At 43.3% G+C, this 21,311-nt stretch overlaps 2 protein-coding genes across 2 annotated transcripts; one reads left to right on the top strand and one right to left on the bottom strand.

Moving 5' to 3' along the window:
• Positions 1-16: 16 nt before the first annotated feature.
• Positions 17-10,810, top strand: CRYM (crystallin mu). The gene is made up of 8 exons (XM_071444103.1): positions 17-373; positions 562-712; positions 1,712-1,774; positions 3,823-3,924; positions 4,768-4,951; positions 6,881-7,002; positions 7,865-7,949; positions 8,621-10,810. Exons 1-8 carry the CDS (start codon positions 201-203, stop codon positions 8,683-8,685), a joined length of 945 nt encoding a protein of 314 aa, XP_071300204.1. The 5' UTR covers positions 17-200; the 3' UTR covers positions 8,686-10,810.
• Positions 10,811-12,026: 1,216 nt separating this feature from the next.
• Positions 12,027-17,666, bottom strand: ANKS4B (ankyrin repeat and sterile alpha motif domain containing 4B). The gene is made up of 2 exons (XM_071444102.1): positions 17,383-17,666; positions 12,027-13,707 (listed from the first exon to the last, which is right to left on the bottom strand). Exons 1-2 carry the CDS (start codon positions 17,544-17,546, stop codon positions 12,633-12,635), a joined length of 1,239 nt encoding a protein of 412 aa, XP_071300203.1. The 5' UTR covers positions 17,547-17,666; the 3' UTR covers positions 12,027-12,632.
• Positions 17,667-21,311: the final 3,645 nt, after the last annotated feature.

Genomic DNA, 21,311 nt, shown 5'->3' on the forward strand with positions numbered 1-21,311 from the left:
CAGGAGCGGTTCCGCGGGGCGGTTCCGCGGGGCGGTTCCGCGGCGGGGCCGGCGGCAGCGGGGCCGCCCCGGCGAGTTCTTAGCGGCGGTGCGGGTGGTGCTCTGTGTCGCACTCTCGGAGTCCCGTCAACCCGTCCCGTCCTATCCTACCGTATTCTATTCTACCCCATCCTGTCCTGTCCCGTCCCCCGGCTCTCGCCATGGGCTCGACTCCTCCCGTGTTCATCGGCGCCGAGGAGGTGGAGAAGCACCTGCACCGCGCCAGCCTCCTGCTGCCGGCGCTGGAGGCCGCCTTGGCCAACTTCTCCGGGGGCGCGGCGGGCGGGGTGGTGCAGCCCGTGCGCACCGTGCTGCCCGTGCCCCGCCACGGCGGGTGAGGGCGCGGCGGGGCTGCCCGAGGGACGGCGGGGGCAGGGGCCGGGCGGGCGGGCGGGTTTGGGGCATCAGAAAAGGCCCTCGGTACCGAGTTGCCGATTGAGCGGCCGGTAGCGGTGTGACGGTCGCTGGCTGTGAGCTGCCGTGATAGCGGTGCGCGAGTAACGCAGGAAATTCTCCCCCGAGGTACCTCGGAGTCATGCCCGCGTACAGTGCTGCGGACGATGCGCTGACAACCAAGTTGGTGACTTTCTATGAGCACCTGAAGGACTCCTCTGTGCCTTCCCACCAGGCGACTGTGCTCCTGTTTGACCCCAGCAATGGCACTTTGAAAGCTGTAAGTCTCGTGTGTCCTGCGCTCTTCTCTGCTCATGCTGTCAGGTCTCACTTCTGCTACTTGGAAGCTGAAGCTGGTGTAAATTGGCCAGAGCTTACCTACAGGATTTGGCTTAAAGCTGCCTGCATTTCGTTTCTGTTAAACTGTGCTCTCCGTGCTGTTTACTGCTGCCTGTGATTTGAATCTGATAGCTCAGAGTGGAACTGGAAGAGAGAAATGATTAGGAGAAGTTTATCTTGCGTTTGAAAGCAAAAATGCCCCCCATATTGCTATGTAAAAATGGATCTTGACCCATCTTAAGTCTCAAGTTGAAAGAGATTTACAATTTGCATTGCAGGGACTAGTATTCAGAGTCTGATTATTTAAAGAATTTAAGATGTTTTTCCTTAAGAATAGTGATGATTTGCATTGCAATTTAATAATAATGATTTATTAAAGGGACAAAACTGGTCAAGAAAACTATCTTGGGTTCTTCTACCAAACCCCTTGAGTTTTTTGCCCCATAATTAATATGTACGCAGTAGCCAATGGTCATTGAAGCAGGAGTGTCCCATGTGTGATACATTTTTGAGAAATTCCATGGTTCCCTGTCACCCCTCTGTACAGACCAGGACAGTGCAGAGTGGGGAGCCACTGCCAGCTTGCACTGCTCCCTGCTCCTCCTGGAGCACAGAGTATTGGAGTCATGTGTGTTCCCTGTGCCGGAGAGCCAGGGAAGTGCAGTGCATCAGGAGCTGGGTGAGGTAGAGGTGGCTCTTCTCTGATCATTTTCACTCCTTTTGTGCTGATGGAATGATGTGGAAGAACTGGAATAAACAGAGGAGCTGCCCATTTAAACGTGACTTTGTATGGTTTGTGGTTGCTATGATAATAATTGCTGACTTCTACACGTCTATATCTTTTATATCTGTAACATCACATCATTACAAATTGGATGAGAATGTTTGGTATCTATTAATTTTTCAGTGTTCACTTCAGTCTGTTTGAATTTTTTTAAAGGTCCTGGATGGCAGTGTCATCACAGCAAAACGAACAGCTGCAGTTTCTGCCATTGCTACCAAGGTGTGTCTTCTGTTCTCTATGGGGCTTGGAGTTATAAAATAACTAGAGCAAATGATGCAAATGCCATTTCATCCAATACAGCTTTAAATTAGATTTATCATAACATATGCACTTTCAGGGAAAACTTAAACTCACTGTTTTGAGTCAGTCATGTCTGGCTTTTACACTTTGTGTGTGATTGGAGAAGGAATCTGAGCTATATTTTTGTGGCTTCTATTGCACCCTCTTCTAGGAATTTACTGTCTTTCACTGTATTTTCTTTCCTGTGTGTTTGTGTTAACATGCCCCTTTATGGCTTTGGGTGATGTAGTTGTGGTGATACATTGAATTTTATTTAGATAGATGCCAGCTGCTGTCGGTACAGGACAGGTGGGTGGCACTGGACCTGTAAAAGAGGGGAAAAGCACATTTCCATTTCTTTTAAGATAGATGATGCCCAGTATAGATGGATAACTTATTCAGAGGTATCTGTCTGTCTGCCAGTGTCTCTGTTGTCACTGGAGGGTGTCCAGATGACTGTCCCTGACCATAGCCATAAATTTCAGTGACAGGTGAGGTGTATCTGGCTGTGCATTGTTTTATATCACTGAAATTTTAGTTGGAAATTGTTGTGTTGGGTTTCTTTTTTAAATGCTATTTTCGGTTGGGCTGGTAATATCAGGAAGAGAGCAAGTGGCCATGCATTGCACAGCAGGGTTTGAGCCTTCACCTCAAAGGCTGAGGCAATAAGAAGAGGGCCAGAGCTGAAAAATAGTGTTGTTTGTCACTCCTCAGCTTTGCATCAGAATGAAGGCTGATCTCACCATTTTGTGAGGGGCAGTTCATGCCAGGGTGACTCTGTCCATGGCAATGGAGCTACACTGGCATAAAACTGAGTGAAGGACCTGTCCCCAGGAGCTTCTCCTGAACCAAAGGACAGAGTGATTTACAATGAACTCCTTGGACAGGAGGTTACAGGACCTCATTCATTTGGGCCATTCTGTGTTTGGTCAGTTCTATGGTTTTCATGCAGTCCATGCTGGCTTCAAAGGAGCTTGGCTGCTGAAGGTACTTCAAGATCAGATCCTTCATTGTCATCTGTTCTTTTGGAAATTTTCAGGAGTGTTTGAGTTTAGCTCATATTTGTCATCTTGTTTTTATGGCATTTGCTTTTCAAAGACCCCTCTTACGCAAAGGACCTTTGAAATCAGGGCTTCACAGCCTTTAAAAGGCACATTAAAACAAATTCTTACTACTGAGAAATGGGATCAATGAGATTTTTCTCCATTTGTTAGCAGCAGAATAAACCTTGAGAGCCCAGACAATTCTAAAGCTTTTTAGGCAGGAGTGAGTGGCCACAGCAAATGTGTAAACAAGACACAAGGAGAGCTGGGGCTGGGTTCCAGCAGCTCTGTCTTCCCCTTTGCCAAGTGCTGGTGAATCACAGACGAGAACTAAACCAGAAAGCCAAAAACAATTGTGGAACTGAATTTTATTATTTGTTCCTCAGAACCATCCCTACTTTTACAATGTCTGTGCATTATGGCTCTTGCAGTGCCAGGATATGCTTGTGGTGTGATTTATGGCTTCAGTGAATGCCAAGAGGTGGGTTAGTGTGGGGCTGCCAGGACCAGTTTACCTGTGCAGCTGCCACTCTCAGTCCTGATGGTTTTTGGGGTTCTGAGCGCTGCTTTCAGCCAGTGCAGAACACCAGCACTGTGATTTTACACTTGATCAGCCACATGGGTGTGTAAATACTGGAGTGTGCTGAGGCCCCAGAACTTGCTGTTCATGCTGTTGCATCTTAAATCTGAATTTCAAGTCAGACAATTCAACACTGGAATTAAACCAAGATGTGCTTTGGTGCTACTGATGCTTGCTTGTGCATTAAAAAAAAGGCCCAATATATATAGTGATTGTTGAATACTTGTTTATGTACTATTTTGTTGTTTAAAAGGACTAACAATACTACTTTCTTTTGTAGTTTTTTGATATATATTTGTAATGCCTGTTAATATACTGTCCTTACAAATTCTCTTTTGATTTTTTTTATTCCTGGTACTGTTCAGTTGTTAATGCCACCTTTTGCAGAAGTGCTGTGCATTTTGGGAGCTGGTGTTCAAGCATACAGCCATTATGATATCTTCACAGAACTGTTCACATTTAAAGAGGTAACAGGCACATCCTAACAAGATACATTTATTTTTCTCTAGCATGTTGCAGGATTCATTGTAAAAAAAGTACAGACAGTGAAGTTGTATCAGGTGAGGCTGGGATGGAGCTCCTGTTCCCAGAGCAGCCCTCACAGTGCTGTGCACTGGCAGCTCCAGGGCTCTGATAGCACCCCAGTGTTTTGGCTGCCTCTGAGCAGTGCTCACACAGCATCAAGGCTGTCTCTCCAACATTTGTTTCTGTTTTATTTAACTGCCTTTATCTTGACCCACTTATATTTCCATCTTGTTTTCTTTTCTCTTCCCTCTCCCTGTGCTGCTGGGGAGAGGAGTGATGAAAGAGTTTTGTGGGCACCAGGTATCCAGCCATGGTCATTCCACCATAAAAGTTAAGATTAATCATATTTTGGTTCTGTTTCTACAGAGCTCAAGAGTAGTCAGAGCAGCAAGAACTTCTTGCTCAAATGTTGGTATTTAAGAAAAGTTTGGAATCAAAGTTGTTTCAAATAGCTTTTTGTTTGAGAAGATCCTACTGTACATGCCATACTTGGATAAGTTTTTTGTGACTTTCCTTTAAATGTAACTTTCAGAAATATTTGCATTTTATAAGAATAATCTCCTCTACAAGGAGATGTTATTCTAGCATCACAAAACAGGCATTCAAATGTAGCTGAACGCTCTTGAAATTAACTTACTTGTATGATAACATTAAAGGGGAAAAAAACCCCCAGCCTTTAGGAGATGTTTAACTATTTACTAAAAACTTAAATGAAACGTTCTGTTTCAGCAAGGAGAAACTCTCCAGGTTGATGTGTCTTTGCTTTGTTGTGTTTTCCCCCGGAGGTGAGGATATGGAATCGCACCAAGGAGAGGGCGGTGCAGTTTGCCAGCGCTGCCGGCGGCCCCGTGCGGGTCTGCTCCTCCGCCCGGGAGGCGGTGACAGGGGCGGATGTGATCGTGACAGTCACCATGGCAACGGCTCCCATCCTCTTCGGGGACTGGGTGAAGCCAGGTGCCCACATCAATGGTAGGTTCTTGTGTACAGCAGGTGTTTATTAGCACTTCGTTCAGCACCACCATCTGTTGAGAAGCAGTTCTCTGTGCTCCATAGAATTAATGTTCTTTACATTTTGACTTCTCCTCTTTACTGAGGACCCCTTTTCCCAGCCCTGTCCTCTTGGAGTCAGAATGCCTGCATACTCCAGCAGGAGATTTTTGCTAGAGCATGGGATTTGCTCTTTTCCCATGTGCTCTTTTCTCTTAGTGGTGCATCATTGTGGCATTTTTGGGGTTCCCCAGATGGAGGAGGAAATGATGAATCTAATGTTCTTAGAAGGCTAATTCTAATCTCCATGTTCTTAGAAAGCTAATTAATTATTTTGTGATCTTATATTTTGTGATATTATATAAAAGAATACTATACTAAAGAGTACTAAACTATACTAAAGAATAGAGAAAGGATACTTACAGAAGGCTAAAAGATACTAATGAAAAACTTGTGACTCTCTCCTCAGAGTCCGACACGGCTGGCTGTGATTGGTCATTGAGTTAAAACAATTCACATGAAACCAATCAAACATGCACCTGTTGGTAAACAGTGTCCAAACCACATTCCAAAGCAGCAGAACACAGAGAAGCAAATGAGATAATATTGTTTTCCTTTTTCTCTGAGGCTTCTCAGCTTCCTAGGAGAAGACTCCTGGGCAAGGGGATTTTCCCAGAAAATATGATGGTGACGCATCATCTTTGCCCTCATGTTGTCATTATTCTCACCTTGCTCTCCATTTAAATAACCCATACAAATGTTCTTATTTCTAAGTAGTTACTGCTCATTGTTACATTGCCCTGGTGGTGTCATCTTCTCTTCCACCAATTTTGTAATCTCCTCTATTTGTTTCTTTTGGGGCTGATCACACCAATTTACTTTTTTACTTGAGTTATGAAGATGCAATAACTGAGTTAAGAACATCATAATTTAACCTCTAATTATAGTGAGGTTTGGAGGGGTGCTTTTTTTGTTGCCTGCCTTGTAATGATGTTGCCACACTATTGTTTGGAGTCTCTGGATGTGCCTCTGTTTGTTTATTTTCATGAATTGTGGGCCTTTTTCAGATGACCTTGTGCACTTTCCAGATAGCCTGGTAATAAGACAAAAGCAAGTTCTGAAAGGGAGCAATTTAAAGAAAGGTCCCACATTCCAGCAGCTTCCTACCAATTTTTCAAACTCAATTTAGTCCTTTGTCATTGAAAGTCGTTGTCTGTGTTGTGTCATGGCAAGGAAGTCAGAAATACAACAAAATCAATTAAGGTCCACAGTCACTGAGGCAACACAGACACAAAGACCTCTCTCCTTTCCTTGGCCATTTTTTACCCTTCATTGAGGCATTTCTACCATTTGTTTGAAGAGGCATTTGAGCAACAAATGCAAATGTGGCAAATGCAAATTTATTGCTCCTTAACAGCTGGGCATGTAAAAAATATCTGAATACAATATAACTGGGTAGTCCTTTTAGTTTCTGTTGGGTTTTTTGTTTGCTTGTTTTTTAAGCCCAAAACAAGTTGAAAATGATCTTGGTGCTGTGTATAAAAAATTAAGCTCCATGATTTGTTTTCAGTTTCTCTGGGTAAGTGATAATCTAATAAAGGTGTGTAAAATTAATTTGGTAATGATCTGATGAAAACAAGGGTATAAGAGGTAACACACAAAGGGAGAGGATTTTCTTTTGCCTCAGCTACTTAGACTTGTCTGATAAGGATGTATAACTGACATAACAAATCTTGAATGCTTTTCTGTTGTCCTATCAATCAGTATTTCTCCAAGGCTAACACTGGATTTTTTTGTACATTACATTTCCATAATAGTGTTGATTGTTACTTCACACGTGTCTTTTGAACAAAATGTGGTTGGAATTTGTTTTAAACATTGCTCCCAAGTTCATCAGTTTTGTTGCTTTAGCTGTTGGAGCAAGCAGACCAGACTGGAGAGAACTGGATGATGAGCTGATGAAGAATTCTGTTCTGTTTGTGGATTCCAGAGATGCTGCTCTTACAGAATCAGGAGATGTTATTTTATCAGGGGTAAGGCTTTCTGAAACTATGAGCTTTATTTTTGTGGCAATTGGCTTGCATTTGAAATGAGTTGGTATTGATGATGACCTGCACTGAAACCTTTAGGGCATCAAATGTAGTTTTTGACACTCTCCAGGCAGGGTTGAAGGATGAAGTGGTTTCAAACTGCAATTGCTCTGTCTGTGACCAAGCCATGCAACCTCTCTATCTACCATTATATGACACTATATTACAGTAGCATGTTTTCAGCACTGGCTTTTGATGATAACAATGTATTGCTGTTGAAAGACTTACATTTCCTGCAGTGTTTGTTCATCATAAATATTCTTCAAATCTATTTAGTAAGACCTGTAACTTTCTTCCCCTGAGACTTCAGTGTGATTGACACTGAATGGACCAGCCCAAAGAATGGACCACACAAGCCAAGCAGACAATGGTCTGCACAGATTTGCCAGCAGGGACTCTTTGAGGTTCAATGGAGTTTTCTTTTTCTCTTTTAATGTGTCTGCAGAATAAATATGATTTACACTTTTGAGGTTTAACATAAGAGCTCCAGATATGGTAATGTGTGTGGAATCCCATGTGTTTTGTTGGACAAGTAACAAGCTATCCTCTGTAAAAAAACTTACTGTCTGAGGAAAGTCTGCCAGCTGTTTTTCTTTGAAAACCATTCTGCTCCTCTGATTTCAGTCCAGTTTCTATATAATTTGTCTGAATGTTGATCTGCTTCACCATGGAAAGTAATCAGTTTTGGATGCAGCACTGGAGGAGTTCTTTCTTTTGAAGTCATTCAGAAGAAAAGGGGTTTTTTTTCCTCTTAATGTATGTGTGGGTATTATGTTTTTGTATAAATATGTATTTTTTTTCACAGGCGGAGATTTTTGCTGAGCTGGGGGAGGTTTTGAAGGGTACAAAACCAGCCCTGCCTGAGAAAACAACAGTGTTTAAATCATTGGGTAAGAACAGCCCCTCCTGTGTCCAAGGCTGACAGAAAACAATGCCTTGTTCTTCATTAGGTCCCCCATGCGTGGGAAAGCTGCTGATCATCTTCAGAACCGCTGTGGCGATGCACTGTCCACAAGAAAGTAGACTGTGATTTGCATTTTCCCTTTTTATTTCCCTTCTTGTTTATCTAGCAGGATTGATGTAATGAAAAGTGATAGGAAAGCAGGCAAACAATAGAAGTCCATTTTCCATTTCACAGTTGTTCAAGACATGAGTGCAGCATTTATTAATAGAGCAGCACAGCCCGACTGCCCCGCTGTTCCACCCGTGGGGTCTGTCTGACCTGGGACAATGTGACACTGTCCTGTGGGGCTGGCCTTGGGGACAGGGTGCCACTGGGCATGAATTGCCATGCTCTGAGCTACATGACATCTCCAAAAGGACCCAGTTGTGATATGAACACTGAAAATTAGATTCCTGCTGTTACATTAACTTCATACAGCACACCCAACAATGCACGATGGCTATGGACTTTGAATGTAACACTGTAGGTGTTTGGGATGGGAAATAATTCCTGTTCCTGTCCAGTTAGATAATCTCCTGAGTCTTCCTGTTCCCTTCTGAAGCAAAATTATTTGTACAGCTGAATAACTGTTTGAAGGTAACTTCCATTCTTTTTCAGGGATGGCAGTTGAAGACACAGTAGCAGCAAAATTTGTTTATGATGCGTGGTCAGCTGGTAACTAAAGAGAGAAGACTACAATGCCAGTGAGGCCAAGAAAATCGTTTGCACTTAGTTTCCCTGAATCCTGTGCTAACAAGAAAGGCACCAATCATATTTACATGTGGCCCTTCTAGAACATTCAAGAAGGAAAAGTAAAATTTCAGCAATAGACTAATTTCTAAAGTCTTCTAATTTCAAGTATTAGATACTTGCAGTATTGTTAATAAATGTCTCTCTTTTGTAACAGCAAGTATTAGATGTTTGCAGTGATGCTAACAAGGGTATCTTTCCATATTTTGGCATCATTCTGGAATCAATGCCTTTCCTCTCTAATTATTTATGTAGCAAAAGCCTGTGTGTAGATTTTGTGGTTTTTAGAGGGATAATTCATTCTGGTGTAAAATAGATCAGTTTGTAGAATGGACTCTGGCATCATATTTACCTGTGATGGTACTTTAAATGCAGCTGTGGGTTTCAGTGCTCCAGTGACAGGGACCTTGTCTTCAGCCTCCAAGGCACACAGCCCAACTCTAGCTCCAGGACACACCTTCCCTTCCAGCTCACTGGAAGTCACCACTTTTTTTACCCCTTGCAATCCACCTTCCTTTGCCCTCAGACTCAGTGGTTTTTCACTAAGAGCACAGTTCTGAGTGGGGGTTTATGTAATAACCATATTTCCATCCAGCTGGGTTTCTGCTCAGTACCTCCCTTAGTACATGCCTGACTGGGATATTGCCATTTTCATATTGCAAGGAGTCACACAGAATTTGAGGACTAATATGTGTTTTGATTTAACTTTTATCTCAATTCTGTAGAGATATTTTGCTGGTAATCTATGGTGCCTCTGAGTTTTTCTAAGCTTTTAGAAGGCTGGAACCACACAAACTGATTTCAAGTATACAGGCAAATATTTTCAATTTGACTGTACCATGCTTCAATTGCTAATTGTTCTATTATCACAGATATTAGCTGGGGCAGGAATTTTCATGATCCTTCCCTGGCAGAGGAGCCCAGTCACATAAGGAAAAGTTCCAGTTTTGTGCTGTTATGCAACTGCCTTGCAAAAGAGTGAGCATCTGCTGAAAAACAGCTATTGCCCTGGAAACAAATTCCTGTCTCAGGCTCACAAGTTGTGCCTTGTGAAATTTTATTTCCATTTGCATATTATTTCATGCAGGCTATTAAGTGTTTCTTCCTGCTGTGGAAGAGTAGGATGACATTTTATAACATGCCAGTAGAATAGAGCCGAGCAGCAGGAAGGAGGGTCAGGAGCAGCTGGCATTAAAACCCTGAAGGGTGCATAGGTAGGTGTAGAAGAGGTAAATGAGTACAGTGCAGGTGTGATGTAAATAATACTCCCAGTTGTAAGCCTGGTGTAAGCTAGTTGGAAAATGTACTGAGTGGTAGAGGTAGCATAGAAAGGTACCAGACCACTGATAGGCCTGAAGGATGTTTGGTGTGGATCCAAACTGAACTCCACTGATCCTGTTTATTCCATCAGAAAAAGAACAACAGAAATTTCTCTGTCAGCCTTTGTGTTTTAATTGTAGCAAAATTACCCTTCTGTTTTTACATGTCTTGTTTCTTCTCTGTCATTTCTGAAGTGTCCAGAAGTTTGTGTTGACTTAGTTTGTTGGTTCATTCATTCAGAACTACACTAACCTGAGGTAAACATGAAAGCAAATGATGGTCCATTATTCAATGACTCCATGGAAACTTGCAATTAATAATTATGACAGTATTATCCCAGTTCTGGGCCAGTGTTATCCCAGATTTGAAATTTGAAGTGAGATTTAGTGTTTGGGAAGAAGACAAGTCCAGTTTATTTTCACATGTACTCCCCTCCAGACCATGCACTTTAAAAAGTAAATGGAGCCAGTCCAAAGACCTGGTTCTGAAAACCCACATTGTTCTCAGCTTCATTGGCAGTGGGAGATTTTGGGAGCCTGGCTTCAGTGTTGTACCTCTGATGTCATGAAGTTCAGCTACAATGGGAATTGCTTGGATGCCACCTTTTAGATTTTCTGAGGGGAAATAATAGCATCAATTTCTATGTTTCCTTCTCTTACAAACTAATGGATCATGAAATTGTGTAACTTGCATTTATATTAAAATTAAATAGATACTGCTGTTTGTCTTTGACACTCATTTTGTTGTCCATTCCTTTTCTGGTTTGTGGTTGATTTATTTGATGACAAGAAAAAAAGTATTCAAGTTGTTGCAGTGACAACACTCTCAATAAATGTGATCACTGAATGTAAATGGAAGACATAGGCAGTTCTCTGTCCCTCTGTGATACTCAGTTTTTCAGTTGTCCCACTACACATTTTCTTAATATCTTTTCAGTGCAGAGTATTAAATCCTTAAGGAAGGAGAGCCTTGTACTTGGCAGGGCTGTGCCTGGGTGTATGGTTTGGGTTTGGGTTCTGCTCTAGGATTGCACATGTGGTGCATAAAGTCTCCATCTGAACTGAAAGGAGTCACAGCTGGGGTTCCAGTGCTTCCAGACCCTAAAGGAAACAAAGGGGTTGATAAAATCTGGAAACAGCAAAGCACATGAGTAGAAAAAGCAATCATGGAAGGTTGCACAGGACAGGACTTTGACGTAATTGCTTAATATAAGAACATATCAACCTTCTGTGTGCAGGAATCCAAGCAGGGAAGAATGCAGTATAAAGTCCATCCAAGAAAAGATATTATAATATACAAATCACAGTCACAAGATTACATGGAAAGAAGAAACATGAAAAAACAGATCATTAACCAGGATAAGCATCCACAAATGCAGCATAGCCCTAAGGAAAAAGTCATAGCTGGCTAATGGAAAGATATAAAAAGAGCTTTAAAGCTAAATGTTCTGCTAATGAATGTGCATGCAAAATCTGTGATCTTAGCCAGAGCATGGCTGCTAAAAGCACTTGATTAGATTCACAAAGCTCAACAGGAGTGATTAATTTAAATCTGATAGTGCTGGCTTCCCAGGGGAACTGGGGAACCCTGCTGTGAGTGCCTCCAGATAGAGTGGGAAGAGCAGGAGCTTCCACAGCAGCACAGCTCATTTTCTTTTTTTATTTTTATGAGCTGTGTGTGTCATACACAGCTCTCAGGCTAAGGCTGACAACAACCCACAGAAAATGGTGTGGGATATGAATCCTCATTTCTGGGACTTTGCATGGAAAATGCAGCCTATAGGAATAAGCTGGGGCTATACCAAAATAGATCCAAAATTTTGAAAATGAAACCTCAGCTTCTTGCATTTAAAAGTATTGCAGCCTTGATGACATTTAGGACATGATGGGTGCTGGCAATTGGATCCAGTCTAATGAGACAAGAAAGGAATATCCAACTCACACTGAACATCTCTTGGGAAGATACTTCATGTATTTTTAAATTATTGTCAATACAGAAGTAAAAACTTTACTGACAAATATATGAAACTTGCTGTAAATTAGTCTTATTTACATTAATTCAAAGGTGATTAGAGTCAACAAACCAGAGCTAAAATCAAGATTCAGATTCCTTTTCCATATACCACCAGTACTAGGGAGATTGTTTTTACTGATCCTTCAGAAGCAAATGGAGAATACTCAAAGCTCTCAGGCTCTGAGAATGCTCTTTGCATTGTGGTTTTGGAGAAGAAAGGAAGGGCTTTATTAAGGAATGCAGCAGGCCTGGTCTTCACTGATATTTGAAATTATCTGGACCAAAAGAAATCCAATCCACATAAACAGTTCATGGAGAAAAAGCTTTTTGGTTTTTAACTTCACATTCTTGCTTTTTGGCAGAATATACTTGATATGCTGTTCACCAGAACTACTCATCCAGAGAGGAAAATTGTTATCCCTGCTGTACTTCCCGAAGCAATTGGTAACCTCTCTGCCTTTTGCTTTAGCAGACTGCTGAAAAGAGCTGAACACTGGAAAAAGGGAAAGCTCATGAATCAGTAGGTAACAACAACAGATAGGATAATTCATAAGCAAGTATCTACAGTTTTTCCAGGGTTCTCGAGTGCCTGTTTTCTTTTATTCACAGCATTCAGGACTTTCTTTCTCGGCCCAAGCTCCATCTGAATGCTCTGTAGATCTTCATCAGAACATAGCATCAGGGCATCTAAATCAATTTTTTCCCTCATGAAGACTGGAAGAAACTCATCCAGCATCTGTGATGCCAGAAATACCTCAAGGGGTGTATTCTCTGTTTCCTCATCATCCCAAACGACTTCTTCCTCATTCCAAGGGACATCTGCACTGTTTTCAGCATCATCTTCCCTGCCATTCTCAGTGTTTTCATACTGAAAGAGCTCACTGGCTATTCTATCTCTTATACCTTCTTTCTCAGAAGACACAGTTTCAGGATTTACCTCTGCAGCCAAATTCCTTCCAAACACAATCTTGCCAAGACCCGGCCGCTGAAAAATGGAGAGCTGACTGTCACTACCACCAAGGTTTTTCTCTCCAAGGTCATTCAGTAATTCATCCTCCTCTTTCTCATCAAACAAATGCATCACACTTTTCCTACCCATATCATCCTCTTGGTCATTTCTTTGTGTTTCCTGCCTTCTTGTGCTGTCAGTTGTCTTTTTTGTCTTGAGTTTCAAGGTATCTTTCAGGTTTTTGGTTAAAGTACTTGTGGTATTTGAAGCAAATAACCCGGGCAACTTCACCCTGGAGTGCGTTCCTTTGGAAGAATTCACTGTGCCAACCTTTTCTTTAATATAATTCCGGTTCATTTCCTGCTGGTGTTTCTCCTGGCGCTTCTCACACTCCTTGATTTGTCTCTCCACATTCCTCTGGGCCTGTGCCTTTTGTTTGGAGACCTTCTTTGGGTTCAGCAGGTTCTGCTCGGTGGCAGCTTTGTCCAGGATCTGGACGCACTCCCTGCGGTCCCTGCTGGCAGCTGCCTCCAGGGGGGTGCGCAGGTCGTTGTCCAGAGCAAAGATGTTGGCCCCGAAGTTCACCAGAAAGGAGACACAGTGGATGTGGCCATTGCAGGCAGCGTGGTGCAGGGGCGTGTTCCCCCAGATGTCACACTTGTCTGGGTCACCCCTGCCAGGGAAAACAGCACACAGTGAGCTGGGTACCCACCCTGAGCTCTGACACCAAACGTGTCCCTGTGCCCTGCTCTGAGGAGAACAGCCCAGGGACAATGGCTCAGCTTGGCTCCAGCTGCTAGAACAGGGCTGCACCCCCTGGCACAAGCCCTGAGTGTGGCTGTGTGTGCCATGAGCTCTAATCCTGCCCTGAGTGTGGCTGTGTGTGCCATGAGCTCTAATCCTGCCCTGAGTGTGGCTGTGTGTGTGCCATGAGCTCTCATTCCTGCCCTGTGTGTGGCTGTGTGTGCCATGAGCTCTAATCCTGCCCTGAGTGTGGCTGTGTGTGCCATGAGCTCTAATCCTGCCCTGAGTGTGGCATGAGCTCTAATTCCTGCCCTGAATGTGGCTCTGTGTGTGCCATGAGCTCTCATTCCTGCCCTGAGTGTGGCTGTGTGTGCCATGAGCTCTGATTCTGCCCTGAGTGTGGCTGTGTGTGCCATGAGCTCTGATTCTGCCCTGAGTGTGACTGTGTGTGCCATGAGCTCTCATTCCTGCCCTGAGTGTGGCTGTGTGTGCCATGAGCTCTAATCCTGCCCTGAGTGTGGCTCTGTGTGTGCCATGAGCTCTCACCCCTACCCTGAGTGTGGCTCTGTGTGTGTGCCATGAGCTCTCACCCCTACCCTGGGAGTTCCACAAGCTCACAGGGCTGACTGTGACTGCATCTCCCCATAAGGGAGCCAGGGCATTTCCTTTGTCATCCCAGGGTCTGGCAACCAAAAGTGGGCTCAGGCTTTGACTTATTCTCCTCGGAACTACTGGCAAAATTGTTTCAAGAACATTTCCATGGAATATTTTACAGTGCTCTTGGTGATTTGTTCTTTTTGAATGTCAAATAGAGGGCAATATTAGAAGGTTTCCTCACTGGCCACAGTGATAGACACTTAATGAGCTCCTGCAGTAACTTTTTAGGTAGATATTAGGTAAATGATCCAGAGTAAAGCGCTGATTACCCATTTGTCTCCATTGTTATTAGTTTAAGCCCAGAGAGATGCCATTGTTTGTCAACTCTTTTGTTCTCTGTAAGATGCTTTTACTCAGGATGGTTTGAAAAGCAGAAGTTCATTTGAAAATAAAATGCCACATTTTTCAATTGAATTTAAAGCCAGTGAAAAGTATTGCTTGATTTTAAACTCTTGCACTGACTTCACACTGAACTACTCTCTGCAGACAACTTGAATATTTGGATGCACATTTGGCAAGGTCAGCCTTGGCAATGCTCAGAACAAAGCTTGTGTCCTCTTGTGACCAAACAACAGGGTGGCCACAGAAGCCCAAAATCTTTATTGACTTCAGAGCCAGGGACCAAATTCCCAAGGAGAATTTCTGCTCTTGGGAGTTCAAGCATTTCAATGACTCAGAGCTGTACTGTGGAAGACATGCTACACCCTGTCACAAAATGTCCCCCAGGCACCATCTCTGCCTTTGGGGCTCTGCAGAAAAGCACTGCCAGGTTTGTTGGGGGTCAGATCTGAGCACAGCCTTCAGCCTGAGCTGCCCCAGGCAGGGCTGAGCTCAGGGGTCCAGCAGAGCCAGCTTTGCTCAGGCTTTGCCACAAGGAGGGGGCAGCTGAGGATCAAAGTTTCTCCTCTCAGACATGTGGCAGCCATGTGCACATATTTCTGCTTTTTGGGGAGCTGCCTGGCTGCGGCTGGGCGCGCTGGGCTCCTGAATTCCCACATTTGTGATCTGGCTGGGCACCATGAGCTGGGGAGGGCCAGGTCATCCCTTCCCCTTCAGAGCTGGTTGTGGTCTCTGCTGCCCCTGGAACCTGCCAGCCTTTGAGTCTCAAACAATTGACAAACTCCAGGGGCTGCTCCCAGCTCAGTGGGACTTTGCACAAGGTTTGACATCTACTCTGGCTTCTCATACTCCCTGCTTTCCCAAGGAAAAGGCTCACACAAAAGAGAGAAGACTCTGCTATTTGGTCTCGCCTTTATTCATGTACCTGCGAGGCAAGCAGAGAAAATGTCTCCTGATGCCTGGGAAGACAAATTATTTCAAGATGAAAAGGGTTTATTGTAAATTTCCAAGGGCTAAAGCTTGAGAGTCCTGAGATCTGCAACCACTCTAAAGAAAATTGCCCTGTACCTCAGAGCCTCTTTCAGGAAACCTCTTCAAGGAAAGAACAAATTTGTTAAAAATAATTAAAATATTTTCTCACAAGAAAACATTAACTGACTGCAGAACAGCTCAAATATCTTCTAAAACTCAGCTTCTCCCCAAAAACACAATGAGAATGCAGCCATACCTCTGACAGACACATTTTCCTGATTATGTCAAGAAATCTTAGATTAAAATAGAGGTAAACACATATGTTTGAAGATTTTGAGGTGATACTGTCCCAAAGCTGTCCTCTACCACGAAAAAGACTTAGAAATACACGAAATAACAAATATACAGAAATTTTGATCTTTGTGTTATCTGCTGTGATTTCTTTCAGTTTATGTGGGAGGAGATATATTGTTCACTCAAATTTTGAAAAAAAAAAAATTATTCTTCTATTTGTTCCTTATCTAGTTGTTCTGGCTTGCAGGTGTTCAGGGACAAACATTATTGACAGGTATTTCCTGGGAGCTGCCTTAATTGTCAATCTATTTTTGCCTTTCCCGAGGACACAGCAACAACCACGCAGTCCAAAGGTCTTTTTCATTGTGATGCCACAGCCACACCTGAGCCCAATGAGCTATAAAGCAAATCTATGAATTTTTTTTTTAACTCAATTTTTAATAAAATAAAACTCAGATACATCCAAATAGTTATTCAGCTGTTCCCTACAATCTGTTCACTGTTCTGCAAAAGAACATTTTATTAACTCTATCTCTACACAAGAGCAGATTTTCTTTAATTAGATGTTATTACAGAGCCACAGCTTAAAAGGTAGGCTCTGAGCAATAGAGTACTGATGGTGGAGAGGTAATTACCACTTCAGTAAGACATTCTAACCTTGTAAGACATTTAAATGATTCAGACATTTTATTACTAGAAAATAAACCTGTAGAAAACCTTCCTTTCATTTTTTTTCTTTTTTTTTTTTTATGGTTTACAAGGGTCCTATCACAGCTTCTGAATCAGTACTCTCCATTTTAGCCTGATGGTGGTTGTTAAAAAAGCACAGAAATAACCATTTTAGATGTTACTGGCTCAAGGCTGTCTGTTCTGATTCACCTCTGGACAGCATTAAATCTTCACAAGTGCCTACTAACTGCACTTTGGAAGCAAATGGGAGATATTTCTCGTAAAACTGTTTCAAATCTAGGGATTTCTCTATGAAACCTGTCTCAAGATACCCTCAGAGGCTGTTGGCAGCCTTCTGCAGTGAGGAAGGAAAGGTGCCAGGGCCCCGCTCCCCTGGGCGCTCTCGGCAGGACCCGCTGTGCTCCTGTGGATGCTGATGTGCTCCCACTGACAGACACCTGCAGAGCTCCTCACCCCCAGTCTGAGGAACAGCAGAGATCTCCCTGCAGGCTTTGGACCTAAACCACAGCCACTAAAGAAACAGTTCTTGGCAGTGCCTTAAAGGAATTGCTGTGATTTTCAGCCTTCGGGCCGGAGGTCATCGGGGCTTTACAAACATGAGGCAGGAGCTGTAGTTTGGAGGCTGTGAGCAGTGGAGGCTGGCTGAACTTACCCCCTCCTGCAAATGACTTCCAGAGCTTCCAGATACCCGTGGTAGGCTGCCAGAAGGGTGGGGGTCATCCCATCTTCATCTGAAGTGTTGAGGTCTTTCTTGGTGGCCTCTTTCAGCAGGTCCACGTTGCCATCGGCCGCTGCTTTGTGGTACCTGCTCAGCATTTTCAGCAGCTCCTGGCTCCCCCAAGCAGCTCTGAGTGATATCCAGGCTGCACAGTCACTCTTCCATCACAGGAGAGCTCATTAATGATTACAAGCTGAGACATCCCCGTGAGGAGGGGAATGGGGAGGCAAAGTTCATCCTTGCAGGCTCTTTGTCTGGAGTTCTGCACGGGGAACGAGGCTGTGGGTGGGGAATGCTTTCATTTCCTGGAAGGTGGCTCTGCCATCTCGTTTGTTGCATAATCGACTACTTAGAGAGGGAATCCAGTCATCTTCTCTGAGTCTTTACCTGACTGTTCTGTGGGAATTGCAAAAGGACTTCCAAAAAAACCTTCTGAAGGCCATGAATATCAGTGTGACCAGGTTTCACCCCAAGGAATAAAGTATCTCTGAGTCTGATGGGAGGAAAGCAGGAGCAGTTACCTTTACTGGTGAAGCCATTTGTACCCATCTTTTACTGGGATGCTGTATTTGAAAAAAAGTCACTCCCCTGCCAAAGCAGGCACTTCCATGGAACCATTTTGTGTACACAGACTGGAAATTATGCACAGGGTGATGTTTGGATAAAACCCCCAACAGGTCTGCAAGTCATAGCTGGCAAAATCACAGCTGTGTAAGTTGCATTTCATCAGGAAATCTTCTGGAAATTGGCAAATATAAAACTCTTCTGACAGGTATTGTAATCTCTGTTTAGACACAGAAAAATGTGCAGGATTTCCTCAGGATACCACAGGGAATTCCAGAAAAGTAAACATGATGGGCTTGAACCCACTGCCCCAGCTGGGCACTGTGGTCCTTGCCTGGGAACAGATGGGTCCATTCCCCTTCATAAATAATGATTTCTTGATTTAGAAGTTATTTCCCCTGGGTTCGGTGGCATTAAGGGCTACCTCTACAACCAGAAACTTATTGAATTAGACTAATTCTAACGTAAAGTTCAAAAGAATTACTAAGAGCAAGCCATATAAAAAGCCAGTTTTCAAACAGCAGCTGAGAAGCTGGTAAGAGGCTACTGCAGCTTCCTGCAGTGCTGTGAGCTCAGGGTTCTCCTGGCCACATTCACAGGAGCTGCCACATAAACATCACTTTTTGCCAAGCTGTTTTCTGTGACTCGCTGAATTAACCTGGATCTCAGAGACTCTACCCTCAGCAATTAGCAGTGGGGTTTTGTTGCTTGTTGTGCCCCCATTAGAGAATCACAAACCAACTCCTTGCTCAGAGTTGGTGCAATCCCCAAATGGAATTCTGCCACCTCATTTACATCCCATAATTCCGCCCCTGTGACACACCAGAGACCTCTCAAAATGGGCTTTCTCTCTTCATTATTTTCTCAGACAGGCATTGAAGAGCTCTTCAGGAATGAACTTGTACCAACCTTTTACTTCCCATGAGGACAGGGAGAGCCAGTGACAGGTTTGGAGCTTTGAATAAAGAGCTCCAGGTCGGGGTAAAGCAAAGCCCTGGTTGTCCCTCGTGGTTTGAACCTTTGAATAAAGAGCTCCAGGTCAGGGTAAAGCAAAGCCCTGGTTGTCCCTCATGTCACCCAGACTGTCCCTGGTGTCCCTGGTGCTGTCCTGCCCTCCCAGGGCAGTCAGGATGGGCTGTGCCCACCCAGGCCAGCGTCCATCCCCACTTTAGAAGACAGTTTTACACTCAGGTCCCTGCACTGCATTAAAACTTTTCTAATAAAAATGCAGCCATTTATTCTGTTTTCTATTTAACCAGGCTCAGCACAGAGCTAAATTTACAGCTACAAGAAAAACTAGCTGTTGCAGAACAAAGATAGGTAATACATGTGTATATATATATATATATATATATATAAATATATAAAATCAGCTGTTTATTAATGCCATTGAATTTTATGTCTTTTACTAGGCCTTTTTTCAGGGGTAAAATGATCACCATTCACATACTGCATATACCACCAATGCCTAGCAGGAGAGAGGAAACATGATACACTCATGAAAAGTGATTTGGTGGCAGAAGGGTCCTTTTAATTTTCAAGATCCTTAGTTTTTACTACAGAAGTACCTTAATATGCTTTTCTCTTAATTAATGCAGCGCACAAAGTGTTGATCTCAGAGTGATTTTTTGCCATTAACATCTGAAAATATTGATTTTAAACCTACCCGGTACAATGCTAAGTGGGAAACTGTTGCTCCAAGTTTTAATTAGAGGTGAAGCAAAACCCATGTCAGTTGGGGAGAAGCTTCAGGACTTTGCCAGCTTTATTATTATTTCTGTCATAAAAGTGGGCATCACAAAAAAAAGAAGAAAAAAGAAAAGACCAAACAAAATCTTCATCTGTTTCTAAACTCCTGGTACATTTTCATTGTTGTCCCATCCAAAAACCTCAACTTGAAATGGAATAAATGATTCAACATCAAATGAGGTAAATTTCCCAGCCTGAATGGAGATTATTCTTTTGAGACTAAAGCTCAAAATTGTGAACTTTTAAAACTCCCTGGATAGTTAGAATGAAGCTTTTCTTCTGTGTGTGAAAAGAACTTCAGAACCATTCCACTTCCAATTGAAATGTCTTACCAGGCCCATGAGAAACTCTGCTGTGATGCTACATGGTGTTGTAAACTAATGAATTATTATTTAACCAGCAGTTTTGATTTGTTATTGGATTTCACTGTATATATGGGTATACTCTATTTATTTGAGAACTGTCTCAAATAAAATATTGCCAGTTAAACAAACTATTTAGATTGAAAGGCTGCAGCACCACCAGTTAGGATGCTGTAGATAACTGGGAGCATAAACCTGCACAGTGATGTTGTTGTGCCATCTGTTTTGCATGAGGTGTTTCCCAGCACAACATTTCCTCATTGCAACTTTTAAAAGCACCAAATGTGGTATGGTAAAGGCCATGCAAGGGGAGGCAAGTAAGGCTCTGCTGGCCTAATGAGATCTCTGGAACTAATGGGCTCAGAGAAGAATGAAATTAGTCACACTGGGTAATCGTGGCTACACAATTCAGAGAGGATGACAACATTTAAAACAAAAATAAGAGTTTATTTCTTCACTTCTTAGGGAGGCAAAACTTCTGTGCCCCAGGACACAGTGCTGCTGGATGTCCTCTTGAGCAGCCAGTTCCCAGAGCCAGGCTGAGCCTGCCCCACACCAGGCTGAGGGTCACCCACGCCAGGCTCAGTGTGACACCCAGCTGATGTGATTGCTGCTCTGCTCTGGGTCCAGGGGCATCCCTTGCAGAGCTGCACACAGCAGGGCTGGGAGCAGTGACATTGGCTGTTGTATCACAGGGACTTTTTCAGTTTCTGCTGTGAGTGCTCAAAAATAGAAGTCCTGGCCTGGCATTTAGGCTCTTTGCTTTGTTAAAATATTTTCCTTAGTTTCAGGGATTTCTTCCCCATGATATCTTCACCAGTGCTTCAAACACTCACGAGGAAAGGCACATTGAGCTCATTGGGTCTCAAATGTTGTCACACTGGCATAGAAAACTCCATTTAAAAAATAACTGCCAGAACAGACATGCATTTTCCATGAAATATCCAACATGGGAATAAAGGGAATACATTATCAGAGCAAGAAAAGGATGCCTTCAAAATAGAGCAACCCCTGTTAAAGGCTTAGTATTACTTTAAGGTCTCCAGTGAGCTGCCCCACTCAAGGAGCAGCAGGTGCAAGTGCTCTGTTCCCTGGGCAGCAGAGAGGTGGCACCTGAGTGAGCCAGACCCAGGGCCTATAAAACCCTCCCTGGGCAGCCACAGGCCAAGCTTGTGGTGCCCTGAAGAG

This window comes from Agelaius tricolor, unplaced genomic scaffold, assembly GCF_023055355.1.
Source record: "Agelaius tricolor isolate 1412-34295 unplaced genomic scaffold, bAgeTri1.0.p SCAF_19, whole genome shotgun sequence".
Lineage (NCBI taxonomy): Eukaryota > Metazoa > Chordata > Aves > Passeriformes > Icteridae > Agelaius > Agelaius tricolor.